Source organism: Blennius ocellaris, assembly GCF_963422515.1.
Source record: "Blennius ocellaris genome assembly, chromosome: 11".
Lineage (NCBI taxonomy): Eukaryota > Metazoa > Chordata > Actinopteri > Blenniiformes > Blenniidae > Blennius > Blennius ocellaris.
The window spans coordinates 18944180-18964198 of record NC_137660.1 but is presented as its reverse complement, the minus strand read 5'-3'; the positions used below and the strand labels follow the sequence as shown (position 1 = coordinate 18964198).

Below are 20019 nucleotides of genomic sequence, written 5' to 3'. Positions count from 1 at the left end.
ACAACCTTTTAACACAGGATAAAGAAAAGAAAACTTGACTGTTCGACTGGAACAACTCAATTTTGGGGCAAAAAGCAACCTCATTATTGTGTTCAACAGCTGATAGGAACAAGTATGGTTCCACAGCACACCACCCTAATCAGCAGCATCAAAACAATCATTAACCAGCCGCCTGCTGCCGCCGTGCTCACACACGACACACAGCAAGACGTCAGACGACACCTCAGAGACGCCTCGCTGTCACTGCTCAGTGCTCACACCCCGTCCTTCACACAGCGCCATGATACAAACAGGACCTCGTGCACAGCCTAAAACACTGATTACACACACACACACACACACACACACACACACACACACACACACACACGCGCACACACGCACACACGCACACACGCACACACGCACACACGCACACACGCACACAGGCACACAGGCACACAAAACAAAATATTCAGTCACTCAGAACATTATGTTGCCGACAATGCTTGGATGTACTGTGCTTTGCTTTCCGGGCGGTAAAAGTGGGATCGAGTCATATATTTAGTCCTCCATCCTGCACCTTTGTCAGGCTTTTACTGCCATGTGATAATTTGGGATGTGCAAATGTGTTTTTATGCATTTTTCCGGAGTACAGCTCCTTGCTCAATGGTACAGTGTGTTCTGCATGTACTGGAAAAAAAGCAGGCAAATGTTTTATTTTAGGGGTTTGTTGAGCTTTGAAAGCAAAACATTTTGTGCTTCAACACGCTACACTGGTATGTTAGAGGACCACGCTCCTCTCGCACTGCAAACAGCTCCAGACTGAGTGTTTGAAACCATCTAATGATGTTTAATTAGCTCTCATGGGTGTGGAATTATTTTGGCTCTGCTATAGTTAATGCTATCACTTTCAGAATTACAAAATTAGCCACATTTCTGCTGCATGAATTACTAGGATTTTATTTAATAAGTTCAGAGTACAACATTTTGCTGTCTGCGGAAAAAGGCTTCAACAGAGAGAACTACAGAAATCAATTTGCCTCACTATGGTCAAGTAGGAAAAATTACAATAAACCACCTGTAATATGTATTGCCATAAAATACTTTTACTTTGACTATTATCATTGCAGTAACATTAAACATAATCTCATCTAATCACTGTGTTGAATTATCATCCAATTGTCACATGTCCAGGTTATCTAGAGTAAATATTCAGAGTGTAAACAATGGGTTTTCAGGAGTGATGCATCAATCTCCACCGGCTCGTAAAGGTAATAAACCGAAGCCATTGGCTGGAGTGGTATTTTCCCATAGGTTGGGAGGTTACGAACACACCACTGATAGGCTGCTTCTGAATGGTGTTAGTAGGAAGCCATCTGCTCCTGTTTATGGTCCATTAACCCCTGCCACCCCCCACCCCCGGATAACCAGGCTGCCTCCACAGCAACAGGTTCAAGAGATCTGGGCTTCTAACTGGGTCAATACTTTGGATTTCTTGATGTTAGCAGAACGTGTGGGGGGTTGGGGGGGTGTCCACGTCTTGCTTATCGTTGTTTCTGAATTATTAAGATAACTGGAAAGTCCTTACCTTCCCAGCAGTCCATAGGCATATTGTGAATCTGCCAGCAGTAATGTGATCTCGTTCCGCTGCATGGACATGACACACTCCTCCAAAGCCTACAGGTGTCAAGAAACAAGTTATTTGGCAGAGTGACTGAGCAGGTTTTTAGTTTTTTTTTTACATGATTACAAACAGCACAGTTATGCCTAACTTTGAGTGGTAAATATATATGTCCCTAATTGACTGAAACATTAGATGATGAATTCACATTTTCAAATATGAGAAGCACTATTGTGCTCAAGTGTTGTTGGCTCCGATGATATAAATGTCTCAGTCATTGTTGAAGGGATTTGGATGAAATGTGATTACACTTGTCCAGGTTTGTGATGAAAGCTCAAGGTGGGATGATTTCGATGACAGCAGGTTCGAGGTGGAAGGTGCAGGTCCAGTCGCACACGTTTTGGTGAACTTCCATGATTTGAATGGAACTATCATTCTGAATGTGCCATATGAACCACTTGTCAATATATTACTTCTGATTTAGCTAATACGGAGCACTAGAGCGACTAACATGTGGACTTGGGTTGACCTATATTTTTTTTCTCTGGGTCACGCAAGTACACGCAAAAACAAATGAGACATCAAAAAAGAAAAAAAGTCGAATGTGATTCTGTCTGAGACACTGATGGGCTGCAAGTCTTCACCTGGTTTACATCTCCATCCCCGATCACAAAAACAAGCTTGGTGTCCTTCTCCACCACAGTGCGGTCCTCCAGGACACACTGCATCTTCACAATGACCTCCTGACCCCATGTGGGGTGCGGGGCCTGCAAGTTCCCAGACTGCATCACCTTCTTCCTCAACAGCCGGTCCTCTGCGTGAGGAAGGAAGATAAGGTCACTCTGGAGGAAGTGGGATTAATCTGCCAGTTGTTGGTAAACACGTACACAGAAGTATTCACAAACATGCCAGGCCTGAACTCAGTCACATTCCCACCACTCTTTTGTGTCTGTTGTCAAATATTTTACATACAAAATTATGAAGGTTAAAATCTCTAGATTAGATTACTTTTCAGCATCATTTGTCCCCAATGTGTCCATACTTATGATGTGTTACTCTCACCTGTGACGTCGGTCCAGTTTTCCGCCACAAACAGCTCCTCAAAGGTTGTGGAAGTCCACTCCTCCATTGCATACTCAGGGAATAGACTCTCTGCTGAGCTGTCCCTCTCCAGCACTTCGTCATCCATTGACGGGTCTTGAAATCGAACCATCTTCCAGCTGTTAGTTTTTCTGAGTTTCCTCCGTTCCTTGCATTCTGTCTTTCCGCTCTCTCTCTCTGGATCCGGAGCACTTTTGGTCCCGGCGCCTTTACTCTCTTCAACGCAGTTCTCTGTTACAGCTGGCTCTTTCAAACGCAGCCCCTCACTCTCCTCTGCAGGCCCACAGGGCAGCTGTTTGACATCGACCTGGTTAGCAAGCTCAGAAATGGCCTCCCTTACCTCTGACTCTGTCGGCTCCACTGCAGGGTCCGCAGGCTGTTCACAACATGCCTCTGTTTCCATTTCACCACAGACCGATAGACACCATCTACATTCGTTTCTTCAAGAGATTCTGTTACTCGTAATGTCCCTCTCACAAGCAGATTAACGGTTCTGTTTGCAACCTATTCTCTGTCAATAGGAAAAATGCTTCCATGTTTACAAAAATCCATGCTCTCTTGTAGTAAATCCAACTCAGAATGCATCCCTAAATCCTGGGTTCGTCAATGGTTTGCTGGGTTTTTTTCTTTCTTTAGCTCCGTCCCTCCTGCAGCTGCGTCGTTTCCACAATTGGGCTGCGCTTTGACCTCTTCTCTTTCCTGCTTGTCTCAGTGTCCGTCCACACTGTTCGGTGACGCTGCTGCAATTAAACAACATCAACAAAAAAGATCAATGTAAAGAAACTGTGCAGCACATCGAAGCACTCTCGGGCAGCAGGTTTGTGCCGTGGTAATCTACAGGATTAGAAGAGAAAAACCTAATCTGCCAGAACGTCTGTAAGCTTCTTAATGACTTCACCATCATGCCGCACAACGGAGTTTCCATGAATACGAATTGAACCAATGCGATCTCAGGAGATGAAAGCTCTAACTTAATTTACTTTGACTGACTTTGGGAGATTTTTATTTTCCCTTTTTAAGTAGGGCCACCAGATGCATGCATGTATGAGCTTGTCTGACCTGCAGGCCCTAAAGAAGGCATGGTATCACAGTCTGAGTTTTTGTACTCATCCTGTTGAAATATGAACTAATTGACTGTAATATATGTCCTCTTTGAATCAATATGATACTTTCTCTCACTATAAATATAAAACCATGTCAGTCAAAATGTGAGGCATTTGAGAAACTAATATGAAACTGATAATAATAGCTGGACATCTAGTCTGATGGTGATACTCCAAAAAAGCGGACTTTCAAGCTTGTCTCTAATCCAAGGCCAAAACATGTTGTCCATGTGGGATTAAATTAATCCAAATACCATTTTTGTCATTTAATTTCTCTGAGAGAGAGAGACACACACACACACACACACACACACACACACACACACACACACACACACACACACACACACACACACACACACACACACACACACACACACACACACACACACACACACACACACACACGCGCGCACACACACGCACACACGACACACATATTGAAAATAACTGAGAATGTCCTTCCTTTCAGAGGAGTTTATTTTCCACAGTGTTGGACTTGTCAAGATGTTTTCAATTCACAAAAATGTGTTTTCATTATTGTTTTTTCAGATTCTGAAATGCCAAAACAACGTGGTTTGTCCAGAAATGTGATGTGATCTCAACTAAATCACTCAACATGATGCAGTACATCTAATATTTGCTCACAGTATGTTTTCCCGGAGTGTTAACATAAACTCTTTTGGTTACTCTTTTTGAAAGACACATAATTATTTTATCCCAAAAATATGTTTAACACAACCTCCACAAACAATGCAAATATTGTTATTTTGGCAAAACTGTATGGCTTCTGCCTGCTGACCTTCCTAATACTCTTCACTCTGAAGGATATTATTGGTAATGGTTGTGGGTATATGTGTAATTAAACAAACTTGTGGTAGGTAAATGTCTTTATAGACACTCTGCAACTGTTACAACTGTTCACTTATGATACTGCACAAAGTTTTATTCAGCATTTTAATTACCGATCTGTGACTTTTTTTTTTAATGATCTGTGGCTTAAATTCTATATAAATGTGTGCTTTCACCTATAAGTTACTGTAATGATTGTTTGCGCTCTCTTCAAAGAAGGCCTGCTCCACAATTTTAAACACAATATTCTAGAGAATCCATCCATCCATCTTCGAGCCAATCCCAGTTTAGACAGCTCGCCAGTGTGTCACAGGGCAATCATGCAACAGACAGGGTCACCAATTAGCGTGCACATTTCTGGATTGTTGGAGGAAACTGGGAAGGACATGCAAACTCCACACAGAACAGTCCAGACAGTATTTGAACCCCCGACTAACAGCGCTAACCCGTGGTCCACCGTGTGGCCTGCGCTAAGGAATCCACCATTCATTTATACACCTTTTAACATCAATACATCTTGTGTACTGCTGTGTAAGGACAAAAGTAAACAAACGTGTTGTTATCTATTGTTGATATGTGTATGCATGCCTCATGGACACGTTGCGTGCGCTCCAATGAAAATACACAAGAGTATATTTACCAAAAATGCAGCTGGAGGAAAACAAGTTGGAGCGACCAGCAGAGCCAGAATAGATCAAAGAGCAGATAAACACAGACTGGCAGGGCGCAAACGAGCAGGGAGTGTGAGCTGGAAAGTCAAATACTTGTAGTTTGGAGTATTTACTTTATCATTCTCAGTGTGTGTGCGTGTCTGCGTGCCTGCGTGCGTGTGTGCGTGTCCCTGTATGGAAGTGTGCGCCTGCTGGCCCCGCCCCCTCGTCCTCTCCGCTGTGACGTCTCCGGCAGGATGTCGCCAATAGCCTTCAGTTGTAGAAATGGCAGCGCTGAGACAGGAGCATCGGTATGGTCTCTCCTGTGGCCAAATCAACAAAAACAACCCCAATCAAACACTTTACCACGTCAAACTCACTGACACCGCCATCCGGACCCTCGAAGCCTACCAGAACCTGAAGGTAAGACACAAAATATCAACCTTCAACTCTGCGGCTTGTGTGTCTTTCTCCTCTGTCTATATTGTCTATTTCTCATAATCGCCTCCCAACTCTCCGGGAACTGTATCTGAAATCACAGATGTTGCGTTTCCCATAAATGTATAGGAAGGTAAATAAGAGGAGTAAAGCTAAAATACTTCCGCAGGCTGTGGCCATGGTGGCTTGGTTTCATGTTGGCTTGTTACAGGAGAAAACAAACGAAGGTTGATTTATTGTGACAATCCAGGAGACTTTATTGCAGATTGGATTAAATATTATTTGTTTCCACCAGGAAGGGGTGAATGTTTACTAAACCGTAATCTCTAAGGGGGGGGGGGGGGGGGGGGGGGGGGAGAGATGATTAAAGTTGTCCACATGACAAGAGGTTTTTGATCATACTACTTTACATGTGAACATTTGACATGTATTATGCAGATGTACGATCATTAAACGTTAAAGCAGTTTTTTTTTTATGTGTGAGCCGCTCTCAGGGAATACATTTATGAACAGTTATTGGACTCTTCTGTTGTTCGACTGCTTTGCTTTTTATGGTCCAAGTAGATTAGAGATGATTTAGTCTATGCCAGTGGTCTTTCCCAGAGTTGAGCTTGATAAGACAGACTCACAGTTTTGACTGCAGGACTAGATCATTTGGTTGAGTTTCCACCTTGAGCCGTCAAAACAACTTCTTCTGCGTGGTGGTGGTGGTGGTGGTGGCGGAGGGGGGGAGGGGGGGTCAGCTGTGGTGGTCCACACAGTTCTGTGGCAAGACTTCGCAAGTTGTTGCTGTGCTCTGGTGTATTGTTGTTGTTCTCTTTTTTTCTCCTTCCTTTTTTCTTTTCTTTTCTTTACTTTTTTTTTTTTTTTTTGCCCTTTCCACGCCTGGAAGCCCGCCCATCTCCGGAGCTCATTGGTCTGCGTGGCCCAGTAAAACTCCCAGAGTCTGACAGCTTCCTCCAGGCCACCGCAGGCAGGAGGAGAGCTCTGTGCAAAACAAAAAAAAAAAAAAAGTTTTCCAAATCCGAGACCAACCGAGAAAACACACACACACACACACACACACACACACACACACACACACACACACACACACACACACACACACACACACACGGGGGCTTTCTGAATTCTAAAAACAGACACGTTAGTCGATTGCTTTGAAAATTGTTTATACGATCGTAACATATAATCATGAAAAAATAACAGTACTATTGACGACCCCAACTTAAGTTGACGCGTTTTGCTCAATTCGAATGATCTCTTGATAGAAAGATTTAACATCTTTTTAACAAAAAATTTCATCTGGAGCTGCTGGAGCTCTGTCTGGAAATCACGATTATACTAGATTATATTAGATAGACAGATAGATAGATGATTATTTATCATTCATTGCCAAGAGGGGAAATCCAACATGTCCAGCAGCTCACATAACAATAATAATAATTAATAATAATAATTATAATAATAATAATAATTCACACGTTTTTTTAACTAATCAAAATATAGTAAAAAAAAGGAAAGAAAACGAGATGCAGTAATAAGTTAATTACACATATAAGATATAATAACAATAAGAGTGGCAACATAGGTAGGAAAATGTTGCACACAAAGATGGCACAGAGGACAAAAGATCTCCTGAAGCTCTTACATTCTACAGTGTATTAAGATGAGCCTAAATAAGTAAATGATGACTTTTTTTAAATTAACTATTCTCTTTGAAACACTAATTTTGTGAGCGAACAGTTTGCTCTGCTCGCCAAGGTGATAGACACAACCAATTACGTTATAATGGCTAGTAACATGCAAAATGTGACCATTTTAGACTTAATAAGACTAATGATGAGAGTAAATGTCATTTGATTGAGGATTTCCCAGTGACACCTTGAGGGCAACAACAATGGCTCCCGGGACAAGGTTCTGTTTATTATATCATCGTTTCCACTCTTGCTTCAATCCAGACTATCAAAGCCGAAGCAAATATCTTCAATTTCTTTAACAAATCTAAAATGGATATAAATATGAAACAAGATCCTTTTCATTATTTGAGAAGAAAAAGCAGTAGCACTTTTGCACAATTGTGGAAATTTTTTTCAAGTAAGTTGTATTCAACAATACTTTAAAAATACTGTAATTTTAATTTTCACAACCTGTATGCGACAATTATCAAGGCTGAAACCGAAAACAACTTAAAATAGTTGTTGCAGGGATAAATCTAGAATATAAACAAGTTTCATATTTGGGATACAATTGTGAGTAAAATGAACTTTTGCACTAGATTGTAATTTTATTCATTCACACCTGGAACCATGGTTCTTTCTGTAGGCGTGGAGAGAGTTATGTAAAACCTAAAATCGGCTTGTTATGTAAATGTGACAGGTTTGTTATCAACTTAGTGCTACACTTTAAGATCTATTGTAACCAATGGCCATTCCATTAATGGGTTCATAATCACTGGTTCGTACAATCCAAAGAGTCAATAGGAGAAACCTAAAAAAAACAGCAAATAGTCATGTTTCTAAAATCAACAAACATAGAACTTTTCTGCACATACAAATGGAAAATTTAAAAGACAACAATCACTGAGTGATAATCACAGTAAAACTTTATAATGGCTGTTGCTTCTGTTCTTAAAAACATAATAATATGAAATAATTGAGTTCATTTACTGCCAAAACAGACAATTTAATATTTGTGGATTAATCTGTTTGTCATTCGCACAACAAATGACATGAAGAGTTATTTTCATTTTAGTACTGTCTTTCTATGGAAAAAAAAATATATTTAAGAAACAAAATCAGTGACTTCTTTGTAAAGAAAACGATTGAAACATTGAAATCGCTCGATTGCATATTAATTGTAGTGAATTCACTTGCGTATACAATCATTTGTATTATGATCCTAATAAAGATTTACAATTAGAAAAACATCCCGTCTTATCCATTATTCGAGTATTTTGAAGTCCGGATCTTTATTTTCATGATAATCCAAAAAGGTTTGAAATATTCCATTGATCTTTAATAAACCATAAACACATGGACGTTTCACTATTTGACACAAATTATGTTTTCCAACAGTTTTTCAATTTTAGAGCTTCATTTGTGTATTTATTAATGCAAATTAGTTTTGAATTTAACTTAATACTTTATTTCTGTGTTCTGTGGTAAATTGCCAAGCTGTGATTTCTTTGACTTATTTTTTTAAGGCTGTTATAAATGTAAACAACCTAACAATAAAAACCTATGGATATGTCAGTCTCCAATGAGCCGTCAGGTCTGTAATTAAAAAAGTTACCAAATGGATTAATGGGGTACAGCTGGAGGAGGATAAATTAGCCAAACTGATTTTTTCTTACTGTCGGTAAAAAAATTTTACTATAAAGTATTGGTAATAAATTATTATCATTTATGAACCGACTTGAGTCTCAAATCAGTCTGAATATTGTGTTTCCAAACTGAGCTCTCTACAGTTATAATGCCAGCGACCATTTCTAAATATTACCTGAATGGATATGCATGCAATATGCAACAAACATTATATCTTTCAATATTTATCATGCCGTTGAATATTAAAAACTGATGCGTGATGAAGAAAATCAAAACACTACTCAATAGGGAAGACGTTTCCCCAAACGATTAATAATAAATTAAAAGTCCTGTCAGTCTCACGCACAGCCGTACTTCACGGATGATAGTCTGGATCTTATTAACCATGTATCATGTCCCTCAAAGGCAGACGTTTTTTGTTTTTTCATGATCGCCATGTTTTTTTTTATCAGTCGGGGGATGGAGTGATATAAAGTTCAGGAGCTTCAGCCAGGTACACTGTGATCCTACAGAGCAGGCTGATGAAAGTGTGTCAATGAAAGGGAATCGAATACGAGGTCCCCTGTCTTTCTTTAGCATTTGTTTGATTTGTCTTTATTAATCTGATGAGGACTTAAACCAAAGACCAGCAAAGGAGAGAAGTTTCCTCAAACAAAATATATCTGTTTACATTCTCTTCTATCCAGTCAAAAAGCCCAAACCTCCAACATCTATTGGAAATTTGAATGGATGACAACATTCTGGCTACGAAATTGACTGAGCCTCATTTCAACCGTTATTGTGAGATGAAAAAAAAAAATACACTGAGCAGATCAGGAACCATGGCGATGCATTTACACTCATAATGTATGCGCTGTCCATTAGATTAACGATGAACAGGATTTGTGAATGACTGACCACGTTTTCCTCTCTCTCCCTCTTTCCTCAGGCATCACTATCAAATCAGCCAGCGATTTGCTTCAAGGGGAGCCAGGGGGTAAGATGTTTTGCATACTCTCCCTAATGTCATAGAAACTGAACACTCTAATTAGTTCTGATTTGCTGAGAAGCACACTTCTGACAATTCCTACAAATATCTTATTTCACTCATTTGATAATCATGTGTGCGCATCCGTCAAGAGGTGGGACATGGAACTTTTTCTAACACTTGGATAATCCTAGTGTGATAGTTGGTGGATTGTTTTGTTTTGGATGGTTTTATTGTCATGGTATACTCATGACATATGGCAGCTGTCAGTCACGTTACGTTGGGTCATATTTCCTACACTGTGTGTAAACTTGAGCAATGTACACAAGCTTCAGAAGAAATACAAAACACACTTGGTACGGGAAATAAGAGGGCATTCCAGTGAAGCGGCTGTAAAGAAAGATGCCTGTGTCCAGTCAGATTAGCCGGGCCAGTATTACACCCTCCTCGGCACTGCCTGCGAGGCTACTACACATTTACTACACAATCAGCCCAGTCTAAAAGGAGCTGTTCTAATCCCTGCAAGAGCCGATTGCATTGACGAAAGTGACTTTGCTCTGTACACAAATGCCAGCCCTGTGTGCTCACATGGGCCCTGGAAGCCCCTAAGACAGGGTACGCTATACCCCCAGGCTGCTAGCCAGGTTACTGGGTCAGGCTCGCAACTGGGGAGGCTTTGTTCTGCGAGGGGGAGGAGGTAGGGGTGTTGGCAAACCCCAGGGAGCCCCCATGTCTCAGTGCCTGTTGTCTCTGTGCAGACATGAAAGATCTGAACGCAGTAATGATCCACGAGCAGTGGAATTTCTTTTTTTTTTTCTTCTTCATTCAGCAACATTCTCAAAATTTGTTAAAAATGCAAATAACGTATATAAACATGTCATGAAACATCTGTAAAGTGAGCTGCAGATCAACCTGCTTATAAGAGTCTTTCTGTGAAGCAATGTTAAGTGGGTGCAGTTTAAGTGTGCTTTAATCACCGAATAGGATTTGGTGATTATATCTTGGATGGCACATTACATATTCAAATTGCTTTGTGGAATTCAGGCACGGGCTCCCTCCCCCTCCAACAGTACTCCCTGAGCTGGACGATTGGGCATTAATGAGGTAGCTGCAACCATTGGTGGCGGTGGGGGAGGCCAGATTAAGCCGTTAGTGGGGGGAGGATGCTGGTGAACATGGCAGTCTGGCACGCAGGAAGCGTTGTGGGATGGAGGCCTCCAGCATCTCAGAGGCAGGTATTCCACTGGGCTTTATTTGCCGGAGAAGTGTTTGTGAGGGCTCATCGCTTCCCTGAAAGCAGCGTGAGGTTCAAGAGGTCATGTGGCCACTGACAGCTGCCAACTGTAGAGCTTGATCACAGAAGCCATAACTACTTCTCTCTAATCTTTGCACTTACTGGTTTCATGTCGCACTTCCTGTAAAGGGGCACTTACAGGGCCACGAAAACCAGAGGAATTTTTTTTGAAATCACTGTCCTGGCATCACTCCAGGGCTCAGCGGTATCGGGGGCCAGGGCTTCTATCAAGAAATAGCACACTGAGGTTTTCGGGTTCTTTTGTCTGTCCCTGCGGCATTCGCCTGCATGATTGTAAATTGTCTGCCAAGCTTAAAATCATGCAATGAAAGGCACAGGCTGAATCTAGCTAACCCCTACTTTAACTGGTTCAGGCAGGGTGAGCAGAGCTGAAACCGGGTGACACTGATGGAGAGTGAACTGAATGCGAAGTGATCAATAACCAGCATCTGGAGGAGCGAGAAACATTTTCAAAAAGAACTGCAGGCTGTGATGCAACCATAAAGAAATACGTTAAGAGAGGGAACATCATTTTCACATTTCTTTAAAGCTTAAAGTTGAAAAGAAATTAAATTCTAGATCACTTGGAAATCATCACAGGGATTAGGGAATAATTCTGAGCTGGTCTCTGTTCCCATGGTCTGGAATTTCACATCTCAGTGCTTATTTTCCTTCAGGGCTGGCAACACTACTGGCTTGCTGCGTGATCTATATCCATTTAGTTAGAAATGATCCTTGTCTTTAGATTTTATTTGTTGGTTCCGTCCTGGTGAAATTTAAATGCCCAAGCCTCTCATACCGTTGATATATTTTCCTTTATACTCCCTTAAAAAACGACCAAACATTAAATGTCAGCTATTTGCAGACTTGTGGCCTGCTGTCAGGTGATTCAGTATTAAACCATTGCACGGAATAAATGTTTTATGAGGGTAATATTGCAATAGCGAGCATAGACATTGCTTTTAATAGTGTTTTGTGCTGTGTCATGTGTGACATCACTTTCATCTCATTCTCCTCCTCAGTTCATAAATGTTGGATTGCAGTTGCCGGAGTAATTGTTTTTGTTTATGGCCCTGTCTGTTTTTATGTGCACAGCTGTCACATTAAGGCACTGGTGCTGAGATGAGGGGAATGTAGAGGTGCTTTTAAAGATATTCTCATGACAAGTGTGTGTGAAGGCAGAGCTTCCCCTGGGCTCCCTCCCACCTGCCCTCTTGATTATTGTGCCATTTCACCCCATGCCTAGGCTGAATCCTTGAGAGACATCAGGGCCTCTATCTCACACATGGCTGCTCTGACTCTACCCCCCGCCACCATACCGCTTTGCTTCGCCTCGCTTTCCCACTACAAATAAGCTTGTGCACTCCCCGAGTGTGTATGTGTTCATGCGCACATCATTTTTTTTCCCTCCTGTTTTTTTTTTTTTTTTTTTTTATGTGGAAGCTAATTACAATAACAATAACAGGAATGCAGTTTGAGAGTCGTCCTCTCCCAGTGGCACAGCAGCGAGAGGGAGAGTTGTCCCACGTGTTTCTGAAAGGGCACACGCCGCTCTATTCATCCAGATGTGTTAAGCCAGGCAAAAGTTCCCGTGTTCTCTGCTCATCGGAGGCCCACACTGTTTATGCAGAGGCAGTTGGCCTGAGGAATTTTAGATCATACTGTATATTTTAGGAACAGGTCTGAGGAAATCCAACAGTAGAAAAGAACCTTTTCACATTGCTCCTTTGTTGTTACTTCATTCGTGAAGTTTCAGGTTGAAGGACAAAACTGTAACTGAGGCTCTGTTTGAATTCTTTTTTTATGGCTACAAGAGGGCTGTAAAAGAAATCAGTAGTACAAACTGGGCAGGCAGTGAGACTTAGGATGACACCATGTTGGAAAATAAAGCAATAGTGAAAGACGTACAGTTATGGCTTCTCTGTGTTCATTTAAATTCCAAGATAATCCCAAACCATTAGAGCTAAATATGTTAATTGTTACCCTGGGAAACAGAAAATAGCTGTGAGGAAAAAACTCACAGATTAATTAGAAGAATTTATGGAACATGCAAATGTTGGTACCGTTTTCTTGGTTGCTGTTGATACTGTTGTTGGTGAGCTTTTGGCTGGAAGCCCCAACAGCAGCAAGCAAACCCCTGCCTGATGAATATTTGCAATAGATTTCTTATGACTAATTATAATTAGGAGGTCTATTTACATTTTATGGTTGTGAAATTGTCCCAAAAAATGTGCAATGGGTGAGGGCTTCTGCCAATCTTGCCATGATGACCTCAATTCTCAATGTCTGGCAGTTGGACAAAATGATGGTGGATAGCAATGTAGAAGTTCTAAGTTCAGCAGTAACTGTAGAACTAATTTAGTGTCTAACTTATAGACACAAAGCTTTAATTCTTTATTTTCTGGAAGCTTTTGCATTTTGTATAGCTTATAAAGAGTCTTGGAGTTATGGTTATTCAGAATACGCGTGCACCAGCAACCGGGTTGGAATAAGGTAAAGGAACGAGGGTGTGACAAAAGGAGAGACAAGAGATTACAGTATGTGACAATTTATGCAGGTGATGAATATTTCCTGTGATGTGGCATAAAAATCCAAGTTGTTTCAGTCTGAAGAATGAAACCGTGTCAGGGTAATCACATTGCATCTAACATGAAGCGTTTTGTGAAGTTTGAAGATTTAAAAATGTAATTTTCCCCATAAACAGCAATAAATATGTAGAGAAATAACAACTAATAGTACTGTCTTTCCTTGCACCTGTATGTTGCATATGTTTTGTGCTAACTGATTTGGCATAACTTGGTGCCTGTCTTGCATTTTACCCTCTTTGTTCAAGTTTCCCTGCGAGTTAATAAGGTTTGGATATACTTTCCAATGCACAATCTGTGAATTGTTAGAGGATTAAAGACTGGCTACCCATGTGGAGAGAAAAGTCCAGTAATGAGAGTACAGTACAATGCAGAGCTCCAAGTGGTTTGTGTGATTGCTCCAGTGTAATGGGGAGGATTCAGCAAGGGAAACGTATTACTGGTGCTAGAACATCTGAGGTCTAATAACCAACAAGTAATAGGGGACCTCCTGATTCACAAACACTGTTACCCCCATACAATAAGGTTAGGCTAACATTGGAATAAATTTGCAAAATGACACACAACCTGAGTGTGTCCGATTGATTTAAATAACTGTTGCAATGAGGAGGAAAAAACACCCTTACTTATAATATAACTGGAGGCTTGTGTGGTCACTGAAGAAGAAAGCACCTGCAAAAAAAGGTTGGGGTGTCAGGGTTGTAGAGGCGGAGTGTGTTTGTTGAGGTTGACAGATTAGTCCCAGCTTCTTGGAAAAATAGACTGATTCTGCTTGGCATAACAGGCAGGCCTTGGGGGGTTGCTCGACAGTTGCCCATCCCCATATCCCCACACTAACTCCTGTCAGTCCCCACCCCCCTTCTTTTTGCTTTTCCTGTATCTACCAACCCCCCTCAATGAATAGATCCTCAAGCATCACCACCACATCCACCCAGGCGAACTGGAAACATGGTTTAGACTGTAAGAGGTCTGAATCATTTTGTTTTGTACCAGTGTGTCACAATGGTGTTGTATATCATGCTGCACAGAGCGTGAGAACAGTGAATGGGAATGATTAATCTAATCTTGTTTCTTTGACTCTCTTGGTCACCACACTTGCCTCACTGAAATATGGCTGATACTTGACTGTTTTCTATTATTTTGTGAAACGTGACCATTACATTAGATATGATAACTTTGCACTACCTTGTCAGCCTGAATGAAAAGGGAAGCATATGACCACATACACTTCCTCTACCCTGACTCCATCCCCCTCTTCTTGACTGAGTTGCACATTCCTAAAGGGAGACTATTTAGGGCCATCCTTCATGCACTGGATCTACTGGGAGTCACTGCCACCCCCATCTATCCCCATCTCCACGCATACACCCAAACCCCCAATCCCTCCCTTTACCACCCAACAACACACAGCCACACGTCCCTGCTGTTCATGAATAATCCAGGCGGGCCGACAGGCCATTGCACCCAGCTTTGTGGGGGAAGAAGCCAGAACAAAAGACGGGCAGCTCACAGAGCAGCTATGGCTGAGTAGGCTCAGAAGGGAAGACAATGGTAACTAGTGTCAGTACAGACAGGGGCAGGAGGCAAAGACTTCAGAGTAAATCACATATTCAGGAGCCTGCTTCCATCTCAGTACTGCCACGCCATATACCAGGACTGGGAACCTTGCCTTCTCACTTTTTGTCCGCAGAGCAAAGGAAGAAAAGACAGAGAGAAAAACTATCCTCTCATCTTTCACTGCAGATGTTTGGCTTGCACAAAGCACAGTACTGGGTAAAAGCAGATCTCATTAACAAACCCCCCCCCCCACCCTTTTATCATCAAATTGTAGGGCTAAGAACTCTGTTTAACCTCATCAAAGATGAGAAGTTTAATCGGGCTCGAGGAGTTGCAGATGAAGTTTTACGAGGACATCAGCGATGGTGCCCTTTGTCCTTGTTCAACTGCTCTGCCCCCTGCCAAGATTTTCTGTTCCAGTCCAGTTCACACCTTAAAACAGCTTGAAAGTATTTGACATCTCCAAACACACAGTGCCTGGAGTAGCAGATGTGGCTGGGGTGCATCCACAGAGGCAGTTATTGTATTAGCCACTACGCTACATAAGGGGGTGGGGGGTGGGGGGGGGGGGGTACATTGACAGAACGCTGAGGACTGTCCGACAGCTTCACTTCACCCAGGACATGATAATGAGAAGCATTATGGCACACGCTGCTCAGCTTAAGCCGCTCAGTTTTTTTTTAATAAACTGACACATGTTAATAGGACAGTCAGTGTGATTATCATAGTACTTATTTAAGCTTTTCCGTGATTAATTAATCTGAAAATTAAATGCTTCAACATTCAACCTCATTCTGACTTAGAGAAATATTGTCGCATTAATAAGGTATTTCCCCTCAAACATTAGTGACTTGTAGCAATGCCGTGATCATAAATTGAATAGAGAGAAGTATTATGACGCCGATATCTTGCAAAAATGCATTTAAACGCTTCAATAGGTATTATTGTTATGTTTATGGTCTATTATACTTGTGGGGTGGTGTAGTCCAGTAAGACAATTTTGTGTCACAATGTAATGGTTTGATTCCCAGTGCCAGCCAGAATGGGTTCCAGCCCCATAACTCTGAAAGATGAATAAAGCGTTTATATAAGACGAATGGAAAGTCATACCTGGTTTATAAAGTCAAGACCTTAGCATTTATTCTATTCAACTGACTGCAGTAATCTTCATGCCATTCACTCAAAGCATTGGTGTGGAAATAAATACTATTTGAATGTGAGCATGACATTCAGCAGCCCAGAAATACTCTAAAGACCACTTTGCAGTCACTGCACTTAAAGAAATGCATGCAGTTAGTCATGTAACCAGAGCTTCTATCCCTGACATGTGTGTACATGACATACCAGCCCTTGAACCTGGTAGTAATGGAGCCTTTCCTTTCAACAATCAACTTCTATCCCAAGCTTTGGTTACATCTGAAGCTGTTTTGGTAAAAAAAAAAATGTTCTGGGTTCACTTTTTGTAACTCGCTTTTCCTTGAGGATTGTTTGATCGATGTCTGCCTTTGTCCATTCATTGATAGTTGGTGCTCAATTCAGATTTTTTTTTGTCACAAACCCGGTCGGATACGGGTCACTTGTGAGTAAAAAAATCTGAATTGGGTCGCATTTGCCTGCAGTGTGAACGAGGCCAGACCCACAGGGGATCTGGCCAAAGCTCCATATGGAGATGTGTACGACTCAGCATTTCTATGTAAATCTACAAATCTGACTTGACTGACAGTTGCTTCAGGTTGTTAAACGTGTTGGCACAAGTGGTGTCATTGATTAAACACATCAAACGTGCAACAAAGGTGCATGTTTCATCAGGCGTGCTGATGAAATGTTGGCTGTTGTAATGAGTGTATTTGAACGTGTGAAATCATTGTGAAAATGCTCTGATCGCTCATGTCAGGGTGGAGTTGTTCAGTTGAGTTAACTTGTTAGGATGCAAAAACACATCAACTGATCAGAAAATATGACGATGAAGCTGCCATAACAACCGAGAGCGTCAACAACCTCAACAAATTATTAAATAACAAAACTAAGACTTGGGAGTCAGGCAATGTTGTCCAATATATGCTCGTGTTATTTTGATGGTTGAATTGGCAATACATGGGCATGTTTATTTAAATGTAGGTTATCATGACAGAGAACATCATGGGACAGTGAGCACTTGTTCCTTAATATTGGCTGCTTAAAAGTTTGTCATATTACAGTAGAGATTTTTCAGCAAGTTTAAAAACATGATAAAAAAAAAAGTGTGGTTGTTTCAAACACCATTTGGAAATGTGACGGTTTTTGACTTCCGAAAAAAAACACCACAGGGATCACTTTTGCAATAATGTAAGAAGTGTAATTCTGAGAAAAAACCTACAAATATGCTCATCCATTGAAAACTAGCAAAACATCTATGTATAAAATAATCAAGGATGTGTTTACTGACTTTCAAATATTAAAAATGAATTAAGATGAACATTAATAAATAATATTGCATGTTTTATGTTTTATGTATCTGTTCATTGTCAAGGTGAATCATCGTTATCACAACTTCTGTAGGTGTCACAATATCAAGAACGAGACAGAATACCGGTGATTAATGCACCCTTTGTCTCTTGTAAGCTGTGACTGTCATTAATAGGAAGAAACAAGTTGAAATGTGGGTGTTACCAAATGTGGTCACTTTCCCAATCTAGCTTCCGACGTGACTGTGGATAAGTGAACGGTTATCTTTCCATCAGATCAAATGATCAGTTTAGGTTTACCGTGTTGAGGTCACACTCAGAGCTGAGTTAGTGATCCCCAGGTTAGACACTGAGGCTCTCCCTATGGAGTCAGGCACTGGGAACTCATGGGTTAAATGACATATGGTTTTGAAGCTTGAGAAGGAAGCTGTGAATGAAATGGGGCCGACCTCTGAACAGTCTGACCTGAGTGACATTGATTAGAATTAGAATGTGAAGTGTGCACGGCGGCATGGATGGAGCTGACAGGCAAAGCTATGGCGTGGCTCGAGGGGGGCTCATACTGCTGCCATCAACTGAAAGAGGGGACGTGGTGGCACTATTGCAATGCTGAATGTGTGATGGTGCACGCTCATCCCCGTCGCCATGCTTTTGTTTAGCAGCTTTCTCATTTTAAATACACGTTTGAATGCGGTTCCCATGCATGTCTTTCACTGCATTAAGAACCTTGTTATAGTGACATCTAATATGGGCCGTGGAAGGTACTACTTTTACTCTTTCAAAGTAATCGCTCCTGAGGAGATGGCCTGCCTCCTGTCCCTGCTCACTTTGATGCTTTTTTAGTTGATCATTGGTAATTAGCGTGAAACCTACGGCAGGCGTATGCACGACTCTGCACCACTTCATGCTAACAGTCAGACACAAATAGGTCAAAATTAATGGTCAGCTGTGTGTCTCAGGCGAGCTGCTTTGCGTTTTGTGTTGACATGGGTGGACTTGTGCACATGAAGGGAAGCTGGAGGCGGATGGGGGGCAGGGTGAATGGCATTCGTTGGGTTTTTAAAGGAGGAGGGGTGTCGGGGAGAGCAGCAGTCTATTGGCTCCATGCTGCAAAAAAAAAAAAAAAAAACTGCTTATGGCTTTGCTGCATGACTGGGCATTTGTGACAGCTATAGTCCTGCCTGCCACATCTGCCAGGAGCACTGAGCTCTCAGCCAGTCAACTCGTAATCAATCACTTGCGACTGCTGACGAAAGAAGCAGCTTCAAGTTCATCTGGCTGACGTTTGTTTTCCTTGAGACCTGCAGTTAAAAGTGGCTACAAGCTTCGGCCTGAGGTGGCACTCCATGTTCTGCAAATATGGTGGGAAAAGTGGGGAGGAAAAATAAAAAAAAGAAAAAGTCCTCGCTCTTGCAGCCATCACAGGATAAATAATACTCGTCTGTAAAAACATATTCATGTTTGTAAAAGATGGACAATAACTGGCTCCATCCAAATCTAGGACACTCTGTCAACAGCAGTCCTTCACTCTCCAGGTTGAAACACAGCTGCAGGCAATATATAATGGAGCCACTACCCTGCATGTATTAAAGGACATATTACCTGTTGGTTAATAACTATCTGTGTTGTAAAATCCTTTCAGTCGAAATGGGTTTTTAGGTCATTTTATGTAACAGGTTTCCAACAGAGATAGACTTCACCCCAGTGGCTTGTTTGTTGGTAGGGAGCCATGGACTGTGACAGAAAAACGCTTAACAGCAGACGTAAAAGAAAAAAAAAAAAAAAGACTGACCGACCTATTACTGTTGTGTTATTTGCCTTTTAGAAACACTTCTTCTCAGATTAGCTTCAGGTCATCATCCTTGAATGGCCCAAATGTTTTTGTTGTTGTTGTTTGTTTCTTTAAAGTCAGATGTATCACATGAAAACAATAAAAACAGGTTAGTTTTACTCTACCTATGGTGTGTTTTTGCAACAGTAATCCTATTGCAGCGTGCGCTGTGATAGTACTTCGAAGTCAAATGTCTTTCCTGCAGTGTTGTTCCACTGTGAGTGGTTTTTGAACAAGTTCAGACTACAGCAGGAGAGATAAGACATGC

General features: G+C 41.4%; 2 protein-coding genes across 2 annotated transcripts in view; one reads left to right on the top strand and one right to left on the bottom strand.

Annotated features, from left to right (window-relative positions):
- fkbp16 (FKBP prolyl isomerase 16) overlaps positions 1-3113 on the bottom strand; it is a 30382-nt gene extending 27269 nt beyond the window's left edge. Inside the window, exons 1-3 of the mRNA XM_080504961.1 lie at positions 2666-3113; positions 2248-2417; positions 1571-1659 (exon numbers count right to left, since the gene is read on the bottom strand). Coding sequence (XP_080361087.1) covers positions 1571-1659; positions 2248-2417; positions 2666-3107 — 701 coding nt within the window. The 5' untranslated portion in view covers positions 3108-3113. The remainder of the gene's footprint in view (positions 1-1570; positions 1660-2247; positions 2418-2665) is intronic.
- A 2453-nt stretch (positions 3114-5566) lies between these two features.
- LOC308136330 (RNA polymerase II elongation factor ELL) overlaps positions 5567-20019 on the top strand; it is a gene marked incomplete at its 5' end in the record, with an annotated part of 28846 nt that continues 14393 nt past the window's right edge. Inside the window, 3 exon segments of the mRNA XM_080504645.1 lie at positions 5567-5580; positions 5582-5732; positions 10002-10049. Of these exon segments, the coding sequence (XP_080360771.1) occupies positions 5567-5580; positions 5582-5732; positions 10002-10049 (213 nt within the window).